Source organism: Sipha flava, unplaced genomic scaffold, assembly GCF_003268045.1.
Source record: "Sipha flava isolate LNK unplaced genomic scaffold, YSA_version1 119_pilon_pilon, whole genome shotgun sequence".
Lineage (NCBI taxonomy): Eukaryota > Metazoa > Arthropoda > Insecta > Hemiptera > Aphididae > Sipha > Sipha flava.
Genome location: NW_020271745.1, coordinates 596977 through 619294, shown reverse-complemented (window position 1 = coordinate 619294; position 22318 = coordinate 596977). Strand labels below are relative to the sequence as shown.

The 22318-nt window shown below is 29.3% G+C and overlaps 1 protein-coding gene across 3 annotated transcripts in view; it reads right to left on the bottom strand.

Moving 5' to 3' along the window:
* The window catches only part of LOC112693886 (synaptic vesicle glycoprotein 2B), a 29643-nt gene that overhangs the window by 2836 nt on the left and 4489 nt on the right, over window positions 1–22318 (bottom strand). The window contains exons 1-2 of one of the 3 annotated variants that reach the window (XM_025569142.1): window positions 5907–5993; window positions 5306–5492 (exon numbers count right to left, since the gene is read on the bottom strand). In XM_025569142.1, coding sequence (XP_025424927.1) covers window positions 5306–5342 — 37 coding nt within the window. In that variant the 5' untranslated portion in view covers window positions 5343–5492; window positions 5907–5993. Of the gene's footprint in view, window positions 1–4010; window positions 4085–5305; window positions 5493–5906; window positions 5994–22318 lie in introns of those variants that run through there. The other 2 variants (XM_025569141.1, XM_025569143.1) reach the window with 2 other exon arrangements.

Sequence of the window (22318 nt, the reverse complement as noted above, 5' to 3'; positions counted from 1 at the left end):
TAATATATTAATGACGATTCAGAGTTTTACTCGAGTAGCGATCTTTTAGGTTCACATATAGATCATAATCCCATTTGCAATAGTATCAAAGTTTGTATAAAAACTAGGTTAGACTTTGACTATAATTCCCCTTGGGGCGAAAACCCATCCCCCCAAAAAGTGACACGCAGTGGCACTCGAGTTCGTGAGTGGAGCCGGTAGGCGTAACGAGCGAAGTCTTAACATTTTTAAATTAATTAAATTCCGATTTTTCGAAAAAAAAAATGCAAACCATTTATTATATAAATGTTTGTTTTGGTCGAAAACAGCCATGCTCGATTTTGCTAGTACTTCCTATCAGCATGGATTTAAATATATATATATATATATATATATATATATATATATATATATATATATATATATAGAAAACGAGGTACTTTTTAGGAAGACGACAAATACCAAAAAAATGACATAATATTTATTAATAGGAATTTAAATAGAGAACCATATATAAATTATGTATAAGTCCGAGTCGAAAAAATGTTAAAAATAAAACTGATTATATTTTCCTTAGTTTATACATTTATAAACATATGAACACGTAATCATTATACGTTTAATAAGATATCAATTCGAAAAATAATTAAATATTTCGAATACGAATAAATTGCGAATATGGAATTTATACTATCTAAGGTCGTACTTATATAAACGACATGAGATTTGAACATCCCTTAAATTACTCTTAACCATATGATACATTTCTTCGCTACGAAAATAATTTTGAAAATATCCAGGTACTTAATGTTTTGCTAGTATACCAGCAATAATATAAAAATGTCAAAAATATAACGGTATATTTATAAATACATATAATCCTTTAATGCCAAAATAATAATAATAAAAAAAACATATATTTCCTTCATTCAGAATCTAAAAAAATACTACACAAACATTTAAACATTTATATCTTAAGACCGATGAAATATGCTTAATTTTATTTTTTGAAATACATTTGTGCTTCGTTTGTTACGCGACTAAAACTATTAATTTCTCAGTTCGTACGAAAGTATGAAAACTTATTCCAACCATGTCAATCATGTAACATCGCGAAGTTACTACTCAGACTTAATAAATAATAATATTCTGACAATTTGATGACGACCGACGACCGAAGACATTCTAATGTTATCACGTCGGGAATAACATCAGTTAATTCAGATGTATTTTATTTAGAGTATGTTTGGTTCTTGGATGTACAAAAGTATAACGTATCGATTTTTATTGGCCTTCTTTATCTGTTATAATTGAATAATTTTCTCAGTAAACAACGAAAGGAATGTATAATTTTTCAAGTCGTATTTCAGAAATAGAAAAAAAAAAAAGAAAATTTCACAGTTATTTATTTCTTACAAGAATAATCCAGTAAAGTACATAAATAAATATCCAAATTTTAATTTTAAAACTTTACTTAATAAATAAATAAAAAACAATTTCCTCTAAAATGTAGTTAACTTTGATTGTCGTCAAAACAAATAACAAAACAACATAAATATAATCAAATTAAAAAACACTAGTTAAACTGGTTTTAATATGAAAATAAGTAGGTTATGAAACGGATTTTTTTTTTTTAAACTAAAATATATTAAAATAAAAACACAATTTAATCTCATTTAAACTTTTCACTTAACGGTGTTAATATTTATGAATTTATATGTAATAGAGATTTATTTTCAAATAAGTTTGGACAAGATCCTAACCAAAGGAGGATTTAAAAATTTAAATTTAAAATAAAGCATAATAATTACTAATTGGGGTTCAGATGTTGACTTTTTTTTATGTATAGGCTAAAAATATTTTTCTAAATAATACGGAACTAACCATTAATTTATATTTTTTTATTATTATCCATAGCTCTTTTGGTATTTTTTACGTTATTACACGTTGATAAGGTTATTTTAAATAATTTTTAAATAATTGAGAGATACTCTCTGTATAACTCGATTTCGAAAGCCAATAGTTACAAGTTTTCCCAAACTGAAACCATAAATTATAACTAATATTGTCATATAAATATGAAAAAAGGGTTAATTTTTATATGCTATTGCATAAATCATAAATAAATTTTAAACATTATTCTTATCAAAAATCATCATGGTTGACCGACATAATTATTTCTAAATAAGTCAATTAATAATCCATCGAATTAATGAGAGATGTAAGAGAAATAATGGGGGTTAAAAAATAATTTGATAACTGAGTTTTTAAAATTCATAATTTACCAACTATAGCAACATGGTTCAGGTGTATTCACCAATAATGGAAGGCGTTTGGTCGTTCTTTTGGTAAATGTTTTACGATATGAACATGGATAAATCTACTAATAATTTCAATTTCAAATACATATCTGTGGAGACGTGAAAATAGACGTGAGGAAATCGACGAAAAAATAACGCATGGTATAAGCACTAGGGTTTATACTTAAACGGAGCCGTAAATAAAAAAACCATAAAACAAAAAATAATGGTTTAACCACAATATAAACGATGTCAACGAATTTCGATCTCTGTAACACTGCTTTTTGACGAGACATTTTTTAACGGAAAGACAAAACGATTAAAGATCCCGGGATTTCGTCGGAAGACAATGATGCACGATATGCACACACAACGTATAAAATATATTTTATCAAGTCATATTTTCCGTATAATTTTTGTTTCTTTTTTTCACCTCCCGCGATCGTTTTGTGTTGCACGTCAAAGGCCGAATTCATCAACGGCGCACGGTCGCGAGGGTGCGGCGACACGACCCAACGACGCGTTCTAACCCAGCGCGCATACGTGCCCCGACACGCAATGCTTGATTTGAGGGGGGACGGAGTACCCCAACTAATTTTCAGAAATTTTAGCGTCTCCTCCCTACTATATTACGTTATAATTATAACGCTTAACAAATTTTTGGAACGCTATTTTTTTTAAAGTAAACAGAGTCCCCCATCTTAAATTTTGCCAAGTCGAGCACTGCCTACATGGACACGATAGACGTACTTGTACGGTACGCGGGGGGTGTAACTATTTATATAGAGTGTGACCACCGCCGTCGCAGCCGACAAGCTCGCTGGAGCTGAAGTCCGCGGTCGCAGCAGTTCAATATTCCCGGCACGACAGATATTTATATGCTTGGAAATCGGTCGAAACTCATCCTTACGTTCGCGGCTCATGGCAGAGGAAATCTGTCGAAGCGGGGAACGAGTCTAGAAGTTTGTCACATTTAAGATGGCCGCCGCCACGTTAAGTCGTCAAACATCGAATACATATTGTTCTCTACCCCGTTGTTTCCGATATCCGGCCACGGACAAACACTGAAACATGCGCAAAGTACCAACACACTCGTAATAATATGAGAGGGGTGGAAAAGGTCTCTTTCATAACTATCGTTTGCGCTTGTTTCAGAGCAAGAAAAAAAAACACGATTACAAGAAATATAAAATAGTTCAATCTACCCGCACTACTCCATCACCAAGTGGATTTTTCGTTCGAGCTCCATAACTACCTATATCTATTTGCAAATCATTGCTTTCACTGAAACATTTTAAAATAGAAAATTCAGATACAGAGTGCATAATTTAAAATTAATAAATATAATAAAATTGTATAATTTATTAATAAATAAATTCTGGATTTCTCTAGAAATGTTTATGTAAAAGAAAAAGGAAATTGTACAAACAAAAATTATACACAAAAAATTCGTGTAATTTTAAGTTCAGTTTATTCTGGTTGTCCTCCTCCTCTTATCAAAAATACTATGACACCCTCGCTGTGACTTTTAGTTACGCGATCATACTTATAACGTATTGATAAGAAAGTAATGAACGCAAGCAGACAAATATCGTACAGATATGGATATTGTGTGATCGACGGAGAAAAAAAAAGCGTTTTGACTCTGACATGGTACACTAACTACAAATACGATATAATAATACATAATATAATGTCTGGGGTGACGGCGGACGGAGAGCAAATACATACCATAGAAAGAGCAGAGTGGTAGAGAAGAACCCATACAATAGCATTGTTTTCCTCACTACATGTTATGTGTACACACATACTCACACACACACACACACACACATTTTGTTTTTTTTCTCTCGATTATAATCGAACGTATGTATACAAACGTGTGCTCACGGTTCACGTGGTGACTGCGATAGTGGTCCTGAAGAGAGACTTTATTACAATACACAATCATGAATGGAGAACACACCACTACCAACACTACCTATATGGTAACTACCGACTACTACTACTAAATAATACTACGACTACTACTGCGCATTTCGGAATAACAAGTTACCACCTACCTGCCACAATGGATTTCGGGGGGAAAAAAAAAACTCCTCGAGAAATGCGCTGCGCACATGCGGATGGAACAACAGGCGCGCGGATCGCGGCAGAAATTCCTGAACCGCCGCCGTTCGTATTATTATCGTAATATTATTGTTGTTTCGTCGATGGTCTTCTGGAGAATCGTTTCAACAACAAACATAACAATTGTAATCCGAAAGACATTTGCGAAGGATGGAAAACGCTATTTTGATATTCGCGAGGTTATCACGACGCGTTTGTGTACCTACACAGTATCGATTATAATACGCACACATAAAATGGTAATCGTGATTAAATTTATTTTAAGGTATATGAATTAAATTTATTAAAAAAAAAAATAATCTCGTTGGCCGAACGTCAAACATTGTACAACGAAAATTGGCGTACCTGTGTGTAATTGAAATGTATTAGGTAAAAACGGTAAAGTAGAATATTATTTCATTTTACTACACCGTAATTAAATGGGTATGTAATTGATCAAATTTTCGATGTAACTATAAAATAAAACTGAGCAATAGAAAAATAGACAACGTACGTTATAACCGGGATTACAAATCAGGTTTTAAACTCGAAACATGATAGTCTTCATCGATTAAAAACGTATACATATTTGAATTTTATTTATGTTTCGAATCGACTCATTTGTGTACGAAAGTATCATAATCACCAATAAACACAAACCCGTACCTATTATTTTTTAACAATACAATTACTGCGTCTCGTGTTAAATGTATGAAATGTAACGTTGAAAAACATGGCACATCAAATAATAACGAATGAAAAAAAAAAGTGTATAAGAACAATCGTTAGCAATGACATCGGGATTCTAACCGCGTGCCTAGTACACGGAACGAGCCTCGGAGAATCCAATACACGGAAGAAAAAGTTGCTTAATGCTATATATAATCGTAGGTATAAAATGAAATAATGGTTATTACCTGGACTGTTGTTAGGTCCACTATGATCTACCACCATTGTAGTGTTATTGGTCAGCGCAAACCGGGCCGAGACTCAGGACGTGGTGGTTGGTAGTATCCGTCGGATATCATAAAACTGGTATCATAACTTATCTCTAACCGGTCGTGTAGATGAGAGGTATTCGGGATGCGACGACTTCGATTTCATCTGCAAAACGATCACAACGACAACATTGGATTACATCGGCGGACACACACGCGCGCGCGCGCACCGCTGGGCTGGTCCTGCTGCGAAAACGTGTTTTGTTCCGCAGTTACGCGCGCGCCCAAAGTCGCGTCGACGCGAAAGGGTTGTCCGGCGAACAGGCGCGTGTGTGGCGTGCGTTCGCGATCTTCAGGACGAGCACGAAAAACAAAAAAAAAACGCGGCGCAGAGCAGACGACACAAGATTTGTACACGGTTTTCGGACGGTCGAAGCGTAACGGAAGAATAAAAGATAAAAAACGATACTCCCGAACGTGACCGCCTCGTGAGAGGACCGGGTCGCGATGCGTTTTTAAAGCACAGAACTATTTAGTTGCACCGTGCGTGCGCGCGTACTTCTGGAGTGCACGTACGTACGTTTCGCTGTCGTACGGCACAACACGTTGCGTACGAGTGGCGAGAGTATATCTGAACGACACGCGTCCGTCGGCCGGGTTCATTAGAATGTGGAATGAAAGGCTGTGGCGAAGAGCTGCTGCGGAACGAGATTTGTTGTTTTTTTTTTTTATTTTCAACTCGGAGAGTGGATAGTTCATTTGTGTGCGCGCGCGCGCGCGCGCGTGTGTGTGTGTGTGTACGCGCGTGTGCGAGTGGCGCGCGTTTGTGCGTGTGTGTATATGTGTGCGTATGCAGACCTTGAAATGGACAGCAACCGCCTCGGGCCACGTACGAAAATGAGATTGTCAATCGAACTCCGCGTGCACGTACAATTAATAATCATAACAGCGCTAATGGTATTTACCGGGTATTTATCACGCTACCGGCCGAATTTCGGATGAACTCCCGTACGTATACAGACGCACAACGATGAATAACGTCCCTTCTCCTCCGAACGGGTGCGGTAGTGGTACGCTGCAACGCACCGTTCGGCGGCGGTGTTCACGCGAGCAGAAAAGCTCGACGATCGAATAATAAAAAGCACCACCGGCTTTTGGGGTGTATACGGAATTGCGGACATACGTAAATGTATTGTCAGAGATGCGAGGGTACGCGAAAACATCGATTTTTCAAAAAGTAAACCGAATTAACAAATTACTTTTTTGACTTAACAACAATGTGTGATAACGATTTTCCAGGGAGAAATTCGGCTCCTTCATAACTGCAAACGAATCCTTTCCCTAACTTTACACCTAAAAAAACTGTTTGCTACCGGTAACGGAATAACACGTACAAAGAAGCAACAAGTTACAGAATAAAAAACCGGTAAGAACCAATGCCATATTTTGTTGCTTTTTTTCGTTTTTCAAGGAAATTTTAAAATCTAATCCATACAAAATAACTGTTTGTAAAACAATATAATACAATTGAAATAAACAAAATATAAGTGGTGAAAAATGGATTGATGTTAACATCTGACTAAAAATTAATTAGGATTTAATATCTTTGAAATGGTCAGCGTTATAAATAAGTAAAGCCTACTATAAATGACCCAAAATGAGATATAATTAAAATACACATACTCATAGGCCATTTATTTGAAAATTATTTGCAGTCTCATTATTAAAAAAATATTACGTTTATTGACTAAATGACAAATTAAATATTTATAAATGCAATTTCTTTATTCTATGTGACGATGTCAATACTTTTTTTTTTGTTTCCTTGTAAACATTAAAAGACAATAAAAATTATAAAATATAACATGTCCACAGTGATTACCATAATATGTGACCTGAATCAACAGATAAATGATTATACAAAACATACGAAGAATTGTAATCTTCAAACATACAATCACAAATATCACAAATATACAATCACAACATTAATGATTACATATATATTTTCAATGTACTAATGAAATTGATAATTTATATGTACAACGTCTGACGTTACTGATATTGTTATCAAATCTGTACAACTTATTTGGTGCACTATTGCTTTATGCGACAAACCCGAACACTGATAAACTACTAAACGTTTTAACGAGTACATTTCATTAGAAATATATTATGATAAAAATACTCATATCACAATATAGAAAATAAGATAAAATTATTTTCAATATTTATACTACATTTAAATGTACACATATGCAATGTATTTCATAGAATCCAATAAAATTCGAAAGTCAATCTAAACAACTAGACAACTATCAGGCACGAATTTGGAGGGGGCAGTAAGAGCCCCCCCCCTTTTGGCCATATTAAAATGTATTACTTGATTTGTTGTATGATAAAGTGTAATATTTTATGTTACTGGAACTTATATTAAAAAAATAAAAAATAAAAAAAATAAACTTTTTCAATAAAATACTTAAAACCATTGAAAGCCAAGCAGCTGACTTGGGAATTTCTGGCGGAATTAACAAGATTGTTTAACGTAATGAAAAACAAAAAATATTCTCATGCTAAATCTTCTGAAAAATATTTTAGAATAACGCTCTTTATTCCCTTTCTCGATTAAGATTGGATGCCAGTTTATGATCTGGTTGGGTGGCAATCTATTTTTGATGAAAAATACTAATATGAAAATAAAATATAAAACTGATTAATAAATCAGTAGCTAGTAAAATAAACAAACCTAGAGATATCTTTGAATCTAAATTAATCGATATTAATTTGAAATTTGTTATAATTATTAGTTGCAAGATAAACAATTAACTTCATCGCCTTTAGAAAATCTCAAACGATGTGACCAGAGCTGTATTTTTCTAGAATTTATTTATTGTTAAAAATACTTATCATATTACCAGGTTACTACAGATGTAACAGCTAAACGAAATTTTTCATCACTACGGCAATCAAAACATCGATGAGGTAAAGAAGCGATTTTTAACCTTCTTAGTAGTGCGGACCACCAATTTTGTAAAAAATCTTTGAGGCCCACCAATAGTTATATATATATCAGTTACTACAAAAATAATTAAAAAATAATTGTTTATTAAAAAAAAAACTTTATAGAATCAGATTATTCAAGAGCTAAATCATTTGTTGTGACTTTTGATATTACTTGTCCTCTACGAGAAAATCAGTGTTTGAATTAAAACTGAATAGTTTTAATCTTAAATCAATTTTAATATTAAATGTATTCCTATATTTATTTAAAAAAAATATCAAAGTAGTAAAAGCTCGTCCATACAAGTATAGATTGTCGAAATATAATCCATCAAATTTCTTAGTGCAATTTTAGAGATTGCTGGATAGTCTTGCTGAATACTTAACCAGGATGGCATAAATGGTTTAAAAAAAAAGATTTAACAGTATGATCACATGAAAGTTCAATCAACAAATCTTCTTCACTTGCTGATATTTAATATTTTAAAAATATACGTTAGTAATGTTTTTTATTTTTATTTTTATTGAAACTTTGTAGGTTTACAATTTATTTCAACATTTACAGAATAAAGTTTGTGTAAGCTTGAACATTAAGACATACATTTCATTTAAAATAATTTAGTTATAATTAAACGGATAGATCAGTATCACGGATAAATGATAATAATCGGATTATAACAAATTCAGAATTGGAATTAAGAATAGAAGATAAAGTTGGATATTTTGAGATTTTAAAAAATTAAAAAGAGTTAAACAATTAGAGAATAAAGAAAGGCAGTTCAAGATAATATGGGAGAGGTCGCAAGTAATCTCTTCAGAGTGTTTAGAACAGAAAAGGGGAATCGTTTAGAGAAAGTTTGTAGGAATGGGAAGGAAGTAGATAATGACCGACCCGTAAACGGTCAAATTGTGTAATCGAGTTTCTGGATAATTTTAGATTAGAGAACCAAGTTTTTTTTTAAGATGACGGGAACAACAATTTTATATTTTGAGGCGAAATTAGCCGGAAGAGTATTCCAATAGGATGACCAAAGACGATTGATATGTTATCGCAGAATTGGGATGAAGTCAAAAGAAGGGATTTTACAAGAGGGCAGAGAGATGGAAATGGACCTTGGGAGCCCTGAGAAATTTAATAGTTAAGTTAGCTTGATTGAGAGAAAAAATAATATTTTTTATGCGGAGAATAAGAGGAGAAAAGCAGGGATTGAAAGGATAACTAACGATTGAATACTTGACATTGAGTCAGATATAATTAAAAATCTGTTGGGGGGAAGGGAAGATATGAGTGTGAGGGCTTCAATGATAGCGAAACATTCGGCAGAAAATGATGAAGAAGTGGGGAGAAGATTGTTAGAAAAGGAAATAGATATATGTATATAAAAAGAATAACCTGCAGAAATAGGAGAGACTGAACCATCAGTGTAAACTAAAGTGAAAAGAGGAAAATTATCATTAATGTAATCGAGAAAAAAGTTGTTGACAGTGGAGGGAGGAAAGGATTTTAATGAATCAGAGATTTTTTAATGTATCATCTTAAAAAACTCATAATCGTTAGTAACGTTAATATTATATGGTTCACGGCCCAGTAGCACCCTGCTTGCGGCCCATGGGTTGGAAACCGCTAAGGTAGAGAATACCATAAAAACAATTAAATGGACAGACATTATTACATCTTTAGTGAGATGTCATTATAAATGACGTTAGTTGTAGATATATTTGCTTAATCAAATAGAAGATTGGACTTAGTTATACGATTCATACTTACAAAATATTTTAACTTACATTTTAAATTTATACATATAAACATACACACACGTCTTAATAGTTGTTGAGTAGATAAATAAATAATAAATTGTTTACTAAATTTTGTAAATTTAAATTGTATAAGTGAAATTATTCCTTATTTTCAATCCAATAGAATCAAACTAGGTTTAATAACGAAATTTGTTTAACTCGAATACATTATGATTACTGTATTTTGTTCTAAAAATAATTAGAGTGTGCCGATTACATTTAATTTAATAATTTAAATAAAATCATTGAAAATTACTAAATATAACAAATATATATATACATAACAATAATTATGGTGCATTGATCTCTATAACTTTCCAATTAACTATATAATAAAAAATATTTTACTATTTTAGTTAAAACACATTCTAGTCACTAAATTTTACAGTCGATAAATAATTCATGTGAATATCAGAAAAATAAAGTGAAATACATAGAAAAAATAAAAATAAATACAATAGACAGATAAATTAAGAAATCGCAACAAAATATTAAGTACTCAGTCACGACCGGTGCCACTTATAATCATTATGCTTAATTAAGCACCACAATAAATTACTTTTCTTTATTTTCTACAAACTTTTAAATAAATCAATAAAACATTGAATTCAAGAAAATTCTAAAATAGAATATTTCCAATATAATTTTAATGCGAATTAACACAGTCGTAAATCTAACGACAAATAAACAAATCAATATCACTGAAATGTACACAATCATATACGCCAATAATTTGAGTCTAAGTAAAAAAAAAAAAAACGACCTTACATTGAAAAAAAAAATCAAAAATTGTCCCTGAAATAACTAATTTAATTCTAAAGCCTAATCAAACTGGCAAAAACGTTATTCATAAACATGTTTCAAATTTCCTGCAATTTGTTTTTCATTGGCGCTTTGTGAACTAACCTGTCAAAAAAAAAGGTGTAACGAAATGAATTTTTATAAAAAATAATCAATCATTGTAAAAAAAGTAATTCCTATATTTCCTGTAATTAACTTGTCAAGTCTTGCCTGTCACACAAATTCAAAAAGTAAACAAATAAATTTATTATCAATATGTTATTTCATGTGTGAAACGTTTAGAATTTGAATTAGCGTTTTACTAAAAAGTTAGTATTCAGATAGTTTTGGCTATTAAATAGTTGACTAAATTTTAGTCTACCTATTCATCATCGCTTTCAAGTAAATTTAACTTGATATTAACAATATTAATACTAAGTATAACTACAGCGCATAGGTGAACTGAAAGTTCATAAATAATTTACTTATTAAACAAATGTATAAAAATAAAATTATAATTTATATTTAAATTTCTACCAGAAAAAAAAATTCTAATATTTCATTGAAATTATATAAAAATGAAAAAATTGTTATAAAAATATACACTCATTCTTAGTACAAAATTTAATTTACTATGTTAGCAACTCGTCTAATATCAAACACCTACACATAACAAATTCAGGAATACAAACATGACTCAGAAATTAAATTATACAAAATAAATAAATATTAATTTAGAATCACTAATTTCATTTAACAAATGTATTATTGAGATATTGCTACATATTAAATTATTAATTTTAGTTTGGTATTCTCGCAGATAAATAACAATACTAGATAGCCGTCTTGCCATTTAACATGGGAAAATGTTTAAAACACAATGCCATAAGCAAAGTGGAAATGTCGGTAAACAAATGTTATCAAACATAATCATAATAAATCACAAATATGTAATATATACATATAATATTATTACATATCTGTGTAATAAATAAATTTAATTTGTCATGAATGATCATCATAATAAAATATAATATTAATTTATAGTGTTCAATTATGTAAATGATTATTTAAAGTATTCTATTCCGTAATTCTGTGACTGTAAAAACATAGTAAAAATGATTATATAATTACTATATAAACAATATTTGAAATGCCTTGTTGCTTTGTGGTTCCAAATTGCAAAAATCAAGCAAAGGCTGGTTTTAATTTTTACTTTTTTACATAAGGGTATAAATTTTTACTTTTCAAAACTCTGATCAGGTCCAACAGTAGGCAGAAATAATTTTTTATTTTAGATTTCTATTAAAAGATGAATATTTTTATGATGGAACTCTCAACAGTAGACGATATTATAACTTTTTATTAAATGAATTACCGATGATATTTGATGATATTTCTTTAGCTATAAGAGAAAATATTATTTTTCAACATGACGGTGCTCCAGCTGACAATGCTCACATAGTTTGTGACTATTTAAATGTTTAAGTTTCAAAATCGATGGATAAGAACATACGGGCCCATTGAGTTGCCACCACGATCACCTGATCTTACGCCACTAGATTTCTTTTTATAGAGTCACTTAAAAACAGTAGTGTATGCCGACCCTCCTATAAATCTTCAACATTTAAAAGACAAAAAACAGAAACATGCAATCAACTGACTGATGAAGAAATTACTGCTGCAACAAATAAAGAATTCATGTGGCGTGCTGAATCATGTTTTGTTCAATGAGGACAACAATTTGAACAATTTATACGTTAAATTAATTAATAAATAAACTTGTAACTTGAATAAAAATTAAACTTATTGTTAATTATTTATAAATTCCAATAAATCCATTAAATGGCACGAAATAAATAACATGTCTGCTTATTTACGTTTTTTCTGCTATAAGTTATAATACATACCCAAATTAAAGTGAAAATTATACAGTAGATAAAATCATAACGTGCAAATGTCATTTGAATAAATTTGAATGTAAATATCAAGCCTTAACAATTCTAGAATAATTATTTTCATAGTTACAGTCAAAAAAATTCAAAATCGCGCGCGTTTTACAGTCTTTTGGTTAAATTGCTATATCTTGGTCAAATTTGAACTTAGAAAGTTGGTTTAGCTACCAAAATTCATTAAAAAAAAAAAATAGGTGAAAAATGATTAGTGGTTAAAAAAGTTGGTTGCCATTTAAGAAAAAAAGTTGTACTGGACATGCACGTGTCTATTTAAATAAAAAATATTAAAAACTGCTAAAAATACACATTTTTAGGTCATAAAAACCGAAACAAAAAAAAAATCAGAATTCAAATTGCAGGTCTCTACGCAAAGATATTGAGTGTTCTCAGTTAGCGTTTACAGATTGTATAAGCAGGCTCGTATTTAGAGAGAGGCACAGGTAGGCACATGCCCAGGGGTGTCAAGTCTCAGGGGCGACAAAATATTTTAGCAAAATTAATTTTAAAAATGATGTACCTAATGAAAAAAAAACAAAACAATAAAAAAAGAAAATAGTATTTTTTATTATGTAATAATTTGTTTAATTTGTTAATTAAAAAAGTATTAAACATTTTTCATTTATAAGTTATATTTTAATATTTAAGAATCTCGATTATGGACGAAACACTAAGTGTTACGTAATTATTATTTATTTATTTTTTTTTTTTTTGGGGGGGGGCATAAATTATATGCCCGTGAGCGTCAAATTTTTAAATACAGGCCTGTATATACGTTATATATTAATATTTTTTCATGTATTGTGTTCAAGTACATTGAAATACATCGTTTTCCTTTAGATTAAGCGATAGGCTAAATATAATAATAAATAGCATGTCAAATAACGAGAATACATTACATTTTTTTTTAATTTTAAATACACCCTACTTCAAAAATCTATAAAATAGATTATTAAGTCTAGTAAAACTTCAATAAAAATAATATTACACTCATGGAAATAAAAGTAATATTTTCTTGATAGCATTTTATATTACACAGATTTTAAACAATTTCAACTCAACGAAATTCTTAAAAGGAAATTTTAGTGGTAAATAATTAAGTTATAAGCCTTTTAAATATGTAACTGAATTAAAATTCAACTATCAAATTATCAAAATCAAGAGTCAAAACGAGTTAATTTTTCTCGAGTTTCATAAAAGGGTTAAACCTGGGTTTTATGTTTTTTCGGATTAAGTTAGAATAGGTTTAGTGCTTGAATGTATAAAATAAAAACCGTAAATAAATTGACGTAAATTAGAAAAGTAAATATAAAAATAAAAAGTATATTGGTGGTACTAGTAAATTTTTGTCAATCAGTAGAGTAAAGACCACAACGAAGGATAGCAACAAATAGTAACAATATGTACAAAAATACACCAGGAATAATTCTTTTTTCAAATAAACAGAAAAAAATAAAATAACACGCTGGAACTGACGACTATTCAAAATAGATATTCAAACTTCTAAATATTACTGGCTACCGACATCATCGGAGATAACAGTTATTAAAAATACACATTTAAATTTCCAGTTTTTGTTCCCCAAAAATAAAGCTTTAAAATAAATGATAAGTATAAATCAAAATCAGTCGTACGAAACATTTGAAAATAATTTAAATAAATTTGAAAACCAATTTTGAGATTAAACCTGGTTTAATAATACTCCAGAATTAGATTTTGGAGAAAGATCTAGTTCATATGTTTGTCAGGTTTAGATTTCGGTTTGTCTCCGGATTCGAATTTTTCTCGGGTTACAAAACCGGATTGAAATCCATGTTTACTCCTTCAGTTCAAATTACTTAACGTACTCAAAAATAAATAATTAACTGTCAAAAAAGTAGAACGAAACATGTCGAAATCGTCAAATATCACACTTCACTAAAAAATAAAACTTAAATAAAATTAATTTTAAGTGCTATAAATTAAACCAAATTTATCAATTTAAGATATTTTCATAACAGTCACATGAAATTTGGATTGATTTAAATGGATTTAATAAAAAAAACTTAATTAATCTATAACATGCTAAGTATCATTTATCGGTTAGGTTATTAATCACTTATAAATGAAAAATGTAACAAATTTTAACGATATAGAAAATTCATGATGGTAAAATAAGCTTGAACATTTTATTAGAGTAACTAGGGTCCAGATTCTATAGAATTTAAAATTACTAAAATATATGCACTAAAATATGATCCAAAAAACCTTAAAATATGACTTAAAAGCTTAAAAAAAAACGAAAAATAAAAAAAGAAAAAAAGTAAATAAAAATGTAATTTAATTTATAATTATATTTTACTGACAGCCAATGTAATCTTATGAATAAGTACAGTTATAAAAAAACTAATATTACCTACTGAAAAATTTTAAAAAATGTGTGGCAAAAACCAAAATATGGGAATTTTTCTTAATATACAAAAATTAATACAATTTTTCATTCAATTTAAATAATATTTAAATTAGAACATAATAAACATACTGTAGTGTATATTAATAAAAACAGCATTAAAACTTCTAAAAAAAAAAAAAAAAGACTACAAATCTAAAATACTCCAAACATGCAAAATTAAATTTTTGAAGTTCCTGGAGCATAAAACAAATGTATACCTCACTCGACTATTTTTATCTGTATCGTATAACAATTAGCAAATGCTATAAAACTCTAACCCTGGTAATGACTATCGAACGATTCTAGCGTATGCAGCGACAACACTATTAACAATCTCGTCGAGTGTAATTGTTTTCCTCCGAAATCGTAAAAATTGAGAGTCGAACAATAATAAAATACAATTAATGGTAACACATTTACTAAAACCATTTCAAAACTGTATAAATATTAAATTTTGAAGTGTAATGCATACACCGCATACACCTTATGTACAATTGGACACACTTAATGGTTTTTATTCATTGCCATCCCACTAATTTGTTGTCTTTCCACGTGTTGCTAATTTACGGACCAACGACTTCATGAGAATATTCTTCGGAGGATTAGTCGTTTAGACGTTTAACCTAAACGAACTTCGCCGAAAAATCATGGTATACTACAATAATTGTACAAACAATAATACAATACAATAATATACAAACAACAATATCAGTTATTCGTTGAATATCGAAAAAAGACCTATCAAATCACTGCAATAATATTTTAACTTAAAAACAATAGAAATTAAAAGTATCATTAGTACTCTCAGACATTTCAACAATCCAAAAAAGGGAGTTTCCAAAAGTAGTATATTATATTAATACATTTAGTTGATAATATTGCTATTTATATTTGCTTATAGAAGGTTAAATATATATTTTGGTATTTAATTCATTGCCCACAGTTTCAATTATCAATTTATCGTATATTTTACGTATATATATAACGGCACGGATAAAATCAATGTAATGACAACAGGAAATAAAAGTTTATTTATGGGTGAATCGAGTCATTAGTATCTTTAAATTTTATACCAATACCACGTTCTTTAAAAACATTCAAAAATAACCGTTGGTACTTAATTTAAATGGAAATATTATAGGACTGTTTGGAATTCCTATATCAACGACCAAGTGGTTTCAACAAATATAACGAAATTCTTGTTTCGGTTTTTTTTTTTTTTATTACTTCATAGCTTTGATAATTTTATATTTGAATGTTAAGGTTTTTAAATATTTTTCATTGCGATTGTTTAAAGGATATCTAATTTAGTCATAAATCCATAAACCTACGTATATTCACTTTCATTAGTTAAAAACGTGAAAACCATTCATACATTAATTCTTGAATTTTATTTCACAACACTGACCATAGATTTTTAAATAGAAAATACATCATCCCTGACCAAGGATTTAATAATGACGCAACTGAATGACTTTCCTCAATGTCGCATTAATATTCATCGTTTGTGTGATTAATATTATCACTCGTTCTCACAAACACACACAATCACATCAATACATAAATCTATTCTCCGGATGTAATTAATTGGGTTGTTAATTGTTTTTACCTTTAAAAAAATACTGGGAAGTCCTACATGAATAATAATATATGGCGATATGATCAAAACTGCAAAGCGTTAAAAACCTAAATATCTATGTTTGGTTACGGTTGAACTAAAATCAACAACTTAACGATGAGATTTAATTTTCAATGCAGTGGAATTGAAAATATCTAACGGACCTATAACATTTACCATAACAAAAATCCAAATTATATTATGCGGACATTGTCAAAAAACATATTTATTTATTTGATTTGATTTATCTAGGTGTTCCCAACCACCGGAAAAACAATTTTTAACAATTTTTATGGAACTAATTAAAACATCAAACACCTACAATAAAGAATTGTTAACAATTACTACTCCACCACAGATAACACACTAGACAGCAAATCAATAAAAATATAATACTTTACCTAGTAGTTAATTTTTCGTTAATCACTACATTTTATTTTGAAGGCCAAAAAAAAAAAAGAATTATTCAATTTCTGGTTCAAAATGAAATACACGTTTATCGTTATAGGATAATAGAAATCTAACATAAAAGTCACCAGTAAAGCACACACAATGAAGTTTATAAAAATTATATTTTAATTAAATTAATTAACAACAATAACAATCATATCGAATTTCAATTAATTTAATTATATTTAATTTCTCCATAAACAACATAATCAAAAAAATATATTATTATTAATATTATTTATTAACATTTGGTATAAATCAAAAATAAGTAAAAATAGAGAAATAATTTGTTTGTACTGTATTGATTATTATCGGTTGTTAATAAATAATTTTAAACTATTTTTTTATATTTTGACATAATTATCAACTAAACGCGTGTAATGTAAATTTAAAACGAAGCCGTACAAGATAATTATTAAAAATCAAAGTCTAATATAAATTAATAGATAATTCACAAAAGAATTAAAAAAAAAAAAAAGAAAACGAGACTTCAATCAATTAATCAAATAATACTAAACTGAAAAAAACTGATGTATTAATGTACACATATTTATGTACGTCATCAAATGCGTGACCAACAGAATTTTATATTATTTGAAGAGAAAATATGTTGAGTAACATTATAGATGTCTTTTTCATCAGTTCAGTCGATAACTTTGACTGAGCAAATTAAGTAGGATTTTGTAATAGAAATATGAAACAAATAAAAAGGTTATAAGCTATTGCTCAAAAAATGATCATTTCGATCATGAAAATGCCTACACTCAAAATAATCATTAAAATATATTTTAGTACTATATATATGTCTAATATGTATCTATATGCTAAATTTGAAAAAAAAATAGGTCCAAATATTGCGGTATAAATTTAAAAATTACAAAGCTAGACCAACAATTTTAGGAAATTACATTTTTCTTCGATACTCAACATTGTCATGATGAGTAAATACGTGATGTACACAGATATAGACAGACTAAATATTTTTAAATAATGACAGTCAATGTCAAACAATATATGTAAGTACATATTCCAAATATTACTTACATACGTGATAAGTAGAGCAGAGGACTTGTAGCATTTGCATATTTTTTTTGCGCAGTCACAAAAATAGCAGAGTGCGAAACAAATACGTTTCATGCTTCCACAAAGCTAGTTTTGAAATTTCATTGTGCATATAAATGCATATTTTGCGTTTTTTTGGTTTTTAGGGCATATTTCTTCCATTTTATACTTTTAGATGCATATTTTAAATAATTTATCATTTTATCAATATTTTTCCATTGAAGTTTTTATTTATTTATTTATACAACCAAAATAACGTTGAATTTAAAATTATTTTAAATTTTGATCAAAATATTAATACGGTTTTTTGACTTTTCCCAGACCCATCATGGTTTTTCTAAAAACACGTCTCGAAAGTTGCCGATTAGATTGATTGTAGGGTTATTAATTTTATTTATAGACAGATGAGATAATGTTCAACGCACAAAATATTCATACGGGCCACGGGGACGCCTGTCGCCGACATCGGACGTATTCATATTTCAATAATCGCCGTGTTTCTTAACGGTTGACAGTCGACCATATGTCCAAACACGTTCTATTTACTATTTATTATAAAAAATGCCTAAAGTTAGTAACCAGATAAGAAAATCCATAAAATAAACCCAATTAATTAATTGTAACTTGTAAGTTGTTACATAAAGTTGTAAATAACATTTATTCATTATAGTAAGTACCTACAGAAAAATTCTTACTTTTTGTTCAAAAAAATTAATTTTAAAATGCATATTTTAAAAGTATATTTTACATATTTAAAGGCATATTTTTAATGCGTATTTTGTATATTTAAGTGCATATTTGATGAATTTTTAAAGCTACAATTCCTCTACCCTAGTGATAAGCACTGATCGTAACCAATCATTTTGTCATTAACTTTTTCACAATGGTGAAATAATATAACAAATGAGACAACTTTCAAATTAATAAACCATTATACATTTATAACTTGGGGTACTTTTGAATACACAATGGCACAATGCAATAATTTAATGGGTATTGGATGAGAACGTGAAAAAGTAGACACAACAGAGCCTGATGATTAGATGTACGTAAATTACACTTTGGAAGCGCTATTTATCCGCCATGTAAACTACATTAAATCCCACAAATTGAGCAACAATATGTGTACATAAACATTAATTGCGCGCGCATTATGAGGACGTCCGTTTTTTCCAGTTAACACAAACAACAACGGTCCCAGATTACCCTTCATCTACTTCCCGTCTGCGTAGGTTGTCACAAAAAATAAAATTAAAAAAAAACCGTCATTACTTCCGATCGCTATATTTTTACTGAATGGGCCACGTGTCGTACACCCAAGGACCCGCCCAAATCAAGGTATATCCAAAAATGAAAACAATGTAGATTTTTTTCAACGACAAAAATTAATGGGTAAAAAATGGTAAAAATCCAAGGTCACTAGGGCGGATTTTTTTGCAAATTCTTAAAAATAATTTCATTGTTACACAAACCGAAGTATAAACGAGCTACAGCAGTTTTCTAAAAAACAGTCTACAGTCATATGAATTTGACCAATTGGCAAGATTTCCCTCCACAAGTCTTCTTGTGGCTACTCAAAGGCATTAATCCAGTTAAAGTTAAAGTATACCAATCCAATTTACTGTGCGGTACTTGTAGATAACAGATAGTAAATTTTCCTGGTTTAAGAAAAAAATATCAGAAAACTAGTACATTGCAAATGTTCATACCAAAATAAATTTGTGCATTGGAATTCACTATAAAATCCACATGAAAATATTTTTTTAAATATATAAAATCAGTTTTTGGTTAATATATTTAAAAGAGAGAACTTGAAATTATTGTTTTCGACAAATTATGAACTCTGGACAACGTGCACCTAAAACATGACACCCAAGAATTCAAAATAGATAATGATTTAATATTCTTAGAAATGTATAATCAGAAATGTAAGAAAACAAAACTTTCCAAACTGCGTAATTGACGCATAAAATATTTACACTTGAATTTTATATTATATATGAAACATAAGAAACACAGGTCGTTAGAATTAAGATAGACAAATGTAATTGAAATGAATTAAAATAAAATACTAATATTTTAAGAGTATTTTTGCACAAATCAAAACTAAATTACATCATTTTTTAACGTCACAGGAGAAAAATTAAAAAAAATTGAAATATACAACTAAATTTACTATCTATATCAGTTATAGCACCATTTATAATGCAATACTATTATATGTATCGACGTGCATTTTTTAATTAATTTATAATAATATAAAATCTGCTGTTCCAATTAATAATGTTGGGTAATAATAATATTACAATATTTTGAGAATTTTAAATGGCATAAATAAACGTATGTCAATTAGGTACGTCTTACAATTCTTAAAATGTAATAAAAAACCGTACGAATATATATTAAAAAAAATCATTATAAATTGGGTTGATCCTATAAAATTCAATCAACATACTATGGGAAAATAAAATAGACATTTCACCTGTAAAAAATATAGTAATATGTATAAGAATAACTTAGAATTTTGAACTAAACTCGGATCAATTGAATGAATTGCAATTGGATTTAAAATTAAATAAGTTGATAATACATACATATGCTGTACATGTTTACTGGTTAATTAATAATAGTGCATTGTATAAGTTTTTATTCTGTGGTTCTACATTAATAAAGCCGATTATGTAATACGTCTTATCTCCAACAATTGTAACATATAGCTTTACTTTTATCTGATGTATAAATATCTAATATAAAATATTGTTCAACTACGGTTAGGTTAATGTAGAACAATTTGTATGAACTTCCTAAATGTAAAACTAATAAAAATGTATTTTTATAGTAGTTTTATTATTTACCAAGATCTTGGAAAACCACGATTTCAATTATTATTAAAATATCAATGGAGCATTAATTTACTTCAAATAAATAGCGAATACCTACTGTTGAATAAAGATAACATTTTATATCTCAACACAAAATGATACTAATATTTGAGTAATCAAACGAAAACATACCAATACGTGTATGATGTTCCGTTGTAGATAATAATATTATATCTACGAATTATATGTATTGTGTGTATTTTATAAATCGTCCGACTTTTGGACAAGATTATAAATTATTATTTCATCGCCGATTTAAAACCAGCTGTAACTCATAAAATGATTGTAAGAATAAAATTTTACGTTGGAATACGGGTTCAAAACAACTGTAAAATATTGTTTATTTTAATCGATTCGACATCATCACCATAAGTATAATATTATAATACATGTCACCCACGAATTTATAGAATTAAATGTTCAGTACATTTTATATTTTATGTGTATTCTTTTAAAATCTATTTTTAACATAAAAAATAACTAAATATGTATCAACCACCAGCACAAAGTACTCCACAAGAGTTGAAATATCTTTCATACATACAGAAAAAAATTAATAAATAAAAAAAAATTTTTTCAGTCACTCGACGAAAACAAAAAACAATAACAACAACAAACCCCAATTTACGACGACACATAATATTCCATAGGTATACAAAAAAAAATAAAAATATGTATGACATGTATGGTACACGATTTGCGACACTTGTTGCGCGATGATAAACGACGCAACAGGCCGTCGACGGCAATCGTCCTGCAGCAGTTATTTACAAAAAACATCAAAGGAACAAAAGGAAAAAGTAATGGTCGTTCGGCGGAGGGACGTCCTTGAAAACGAAAACAACAGGAAAAAACGTAGAAACACACACCGCAGAACCGCGGTTGTTATTGGTATATCTACCAGTCTTACGTAGTTTGATGGTCGGCAATAGATGATTCAGGAAAATCGCATAAGTACACTCGTTTTTTGTGTTCTGGTCAGACAATGACGAAATCATAACGAACGTGCGCGCGCTCGCC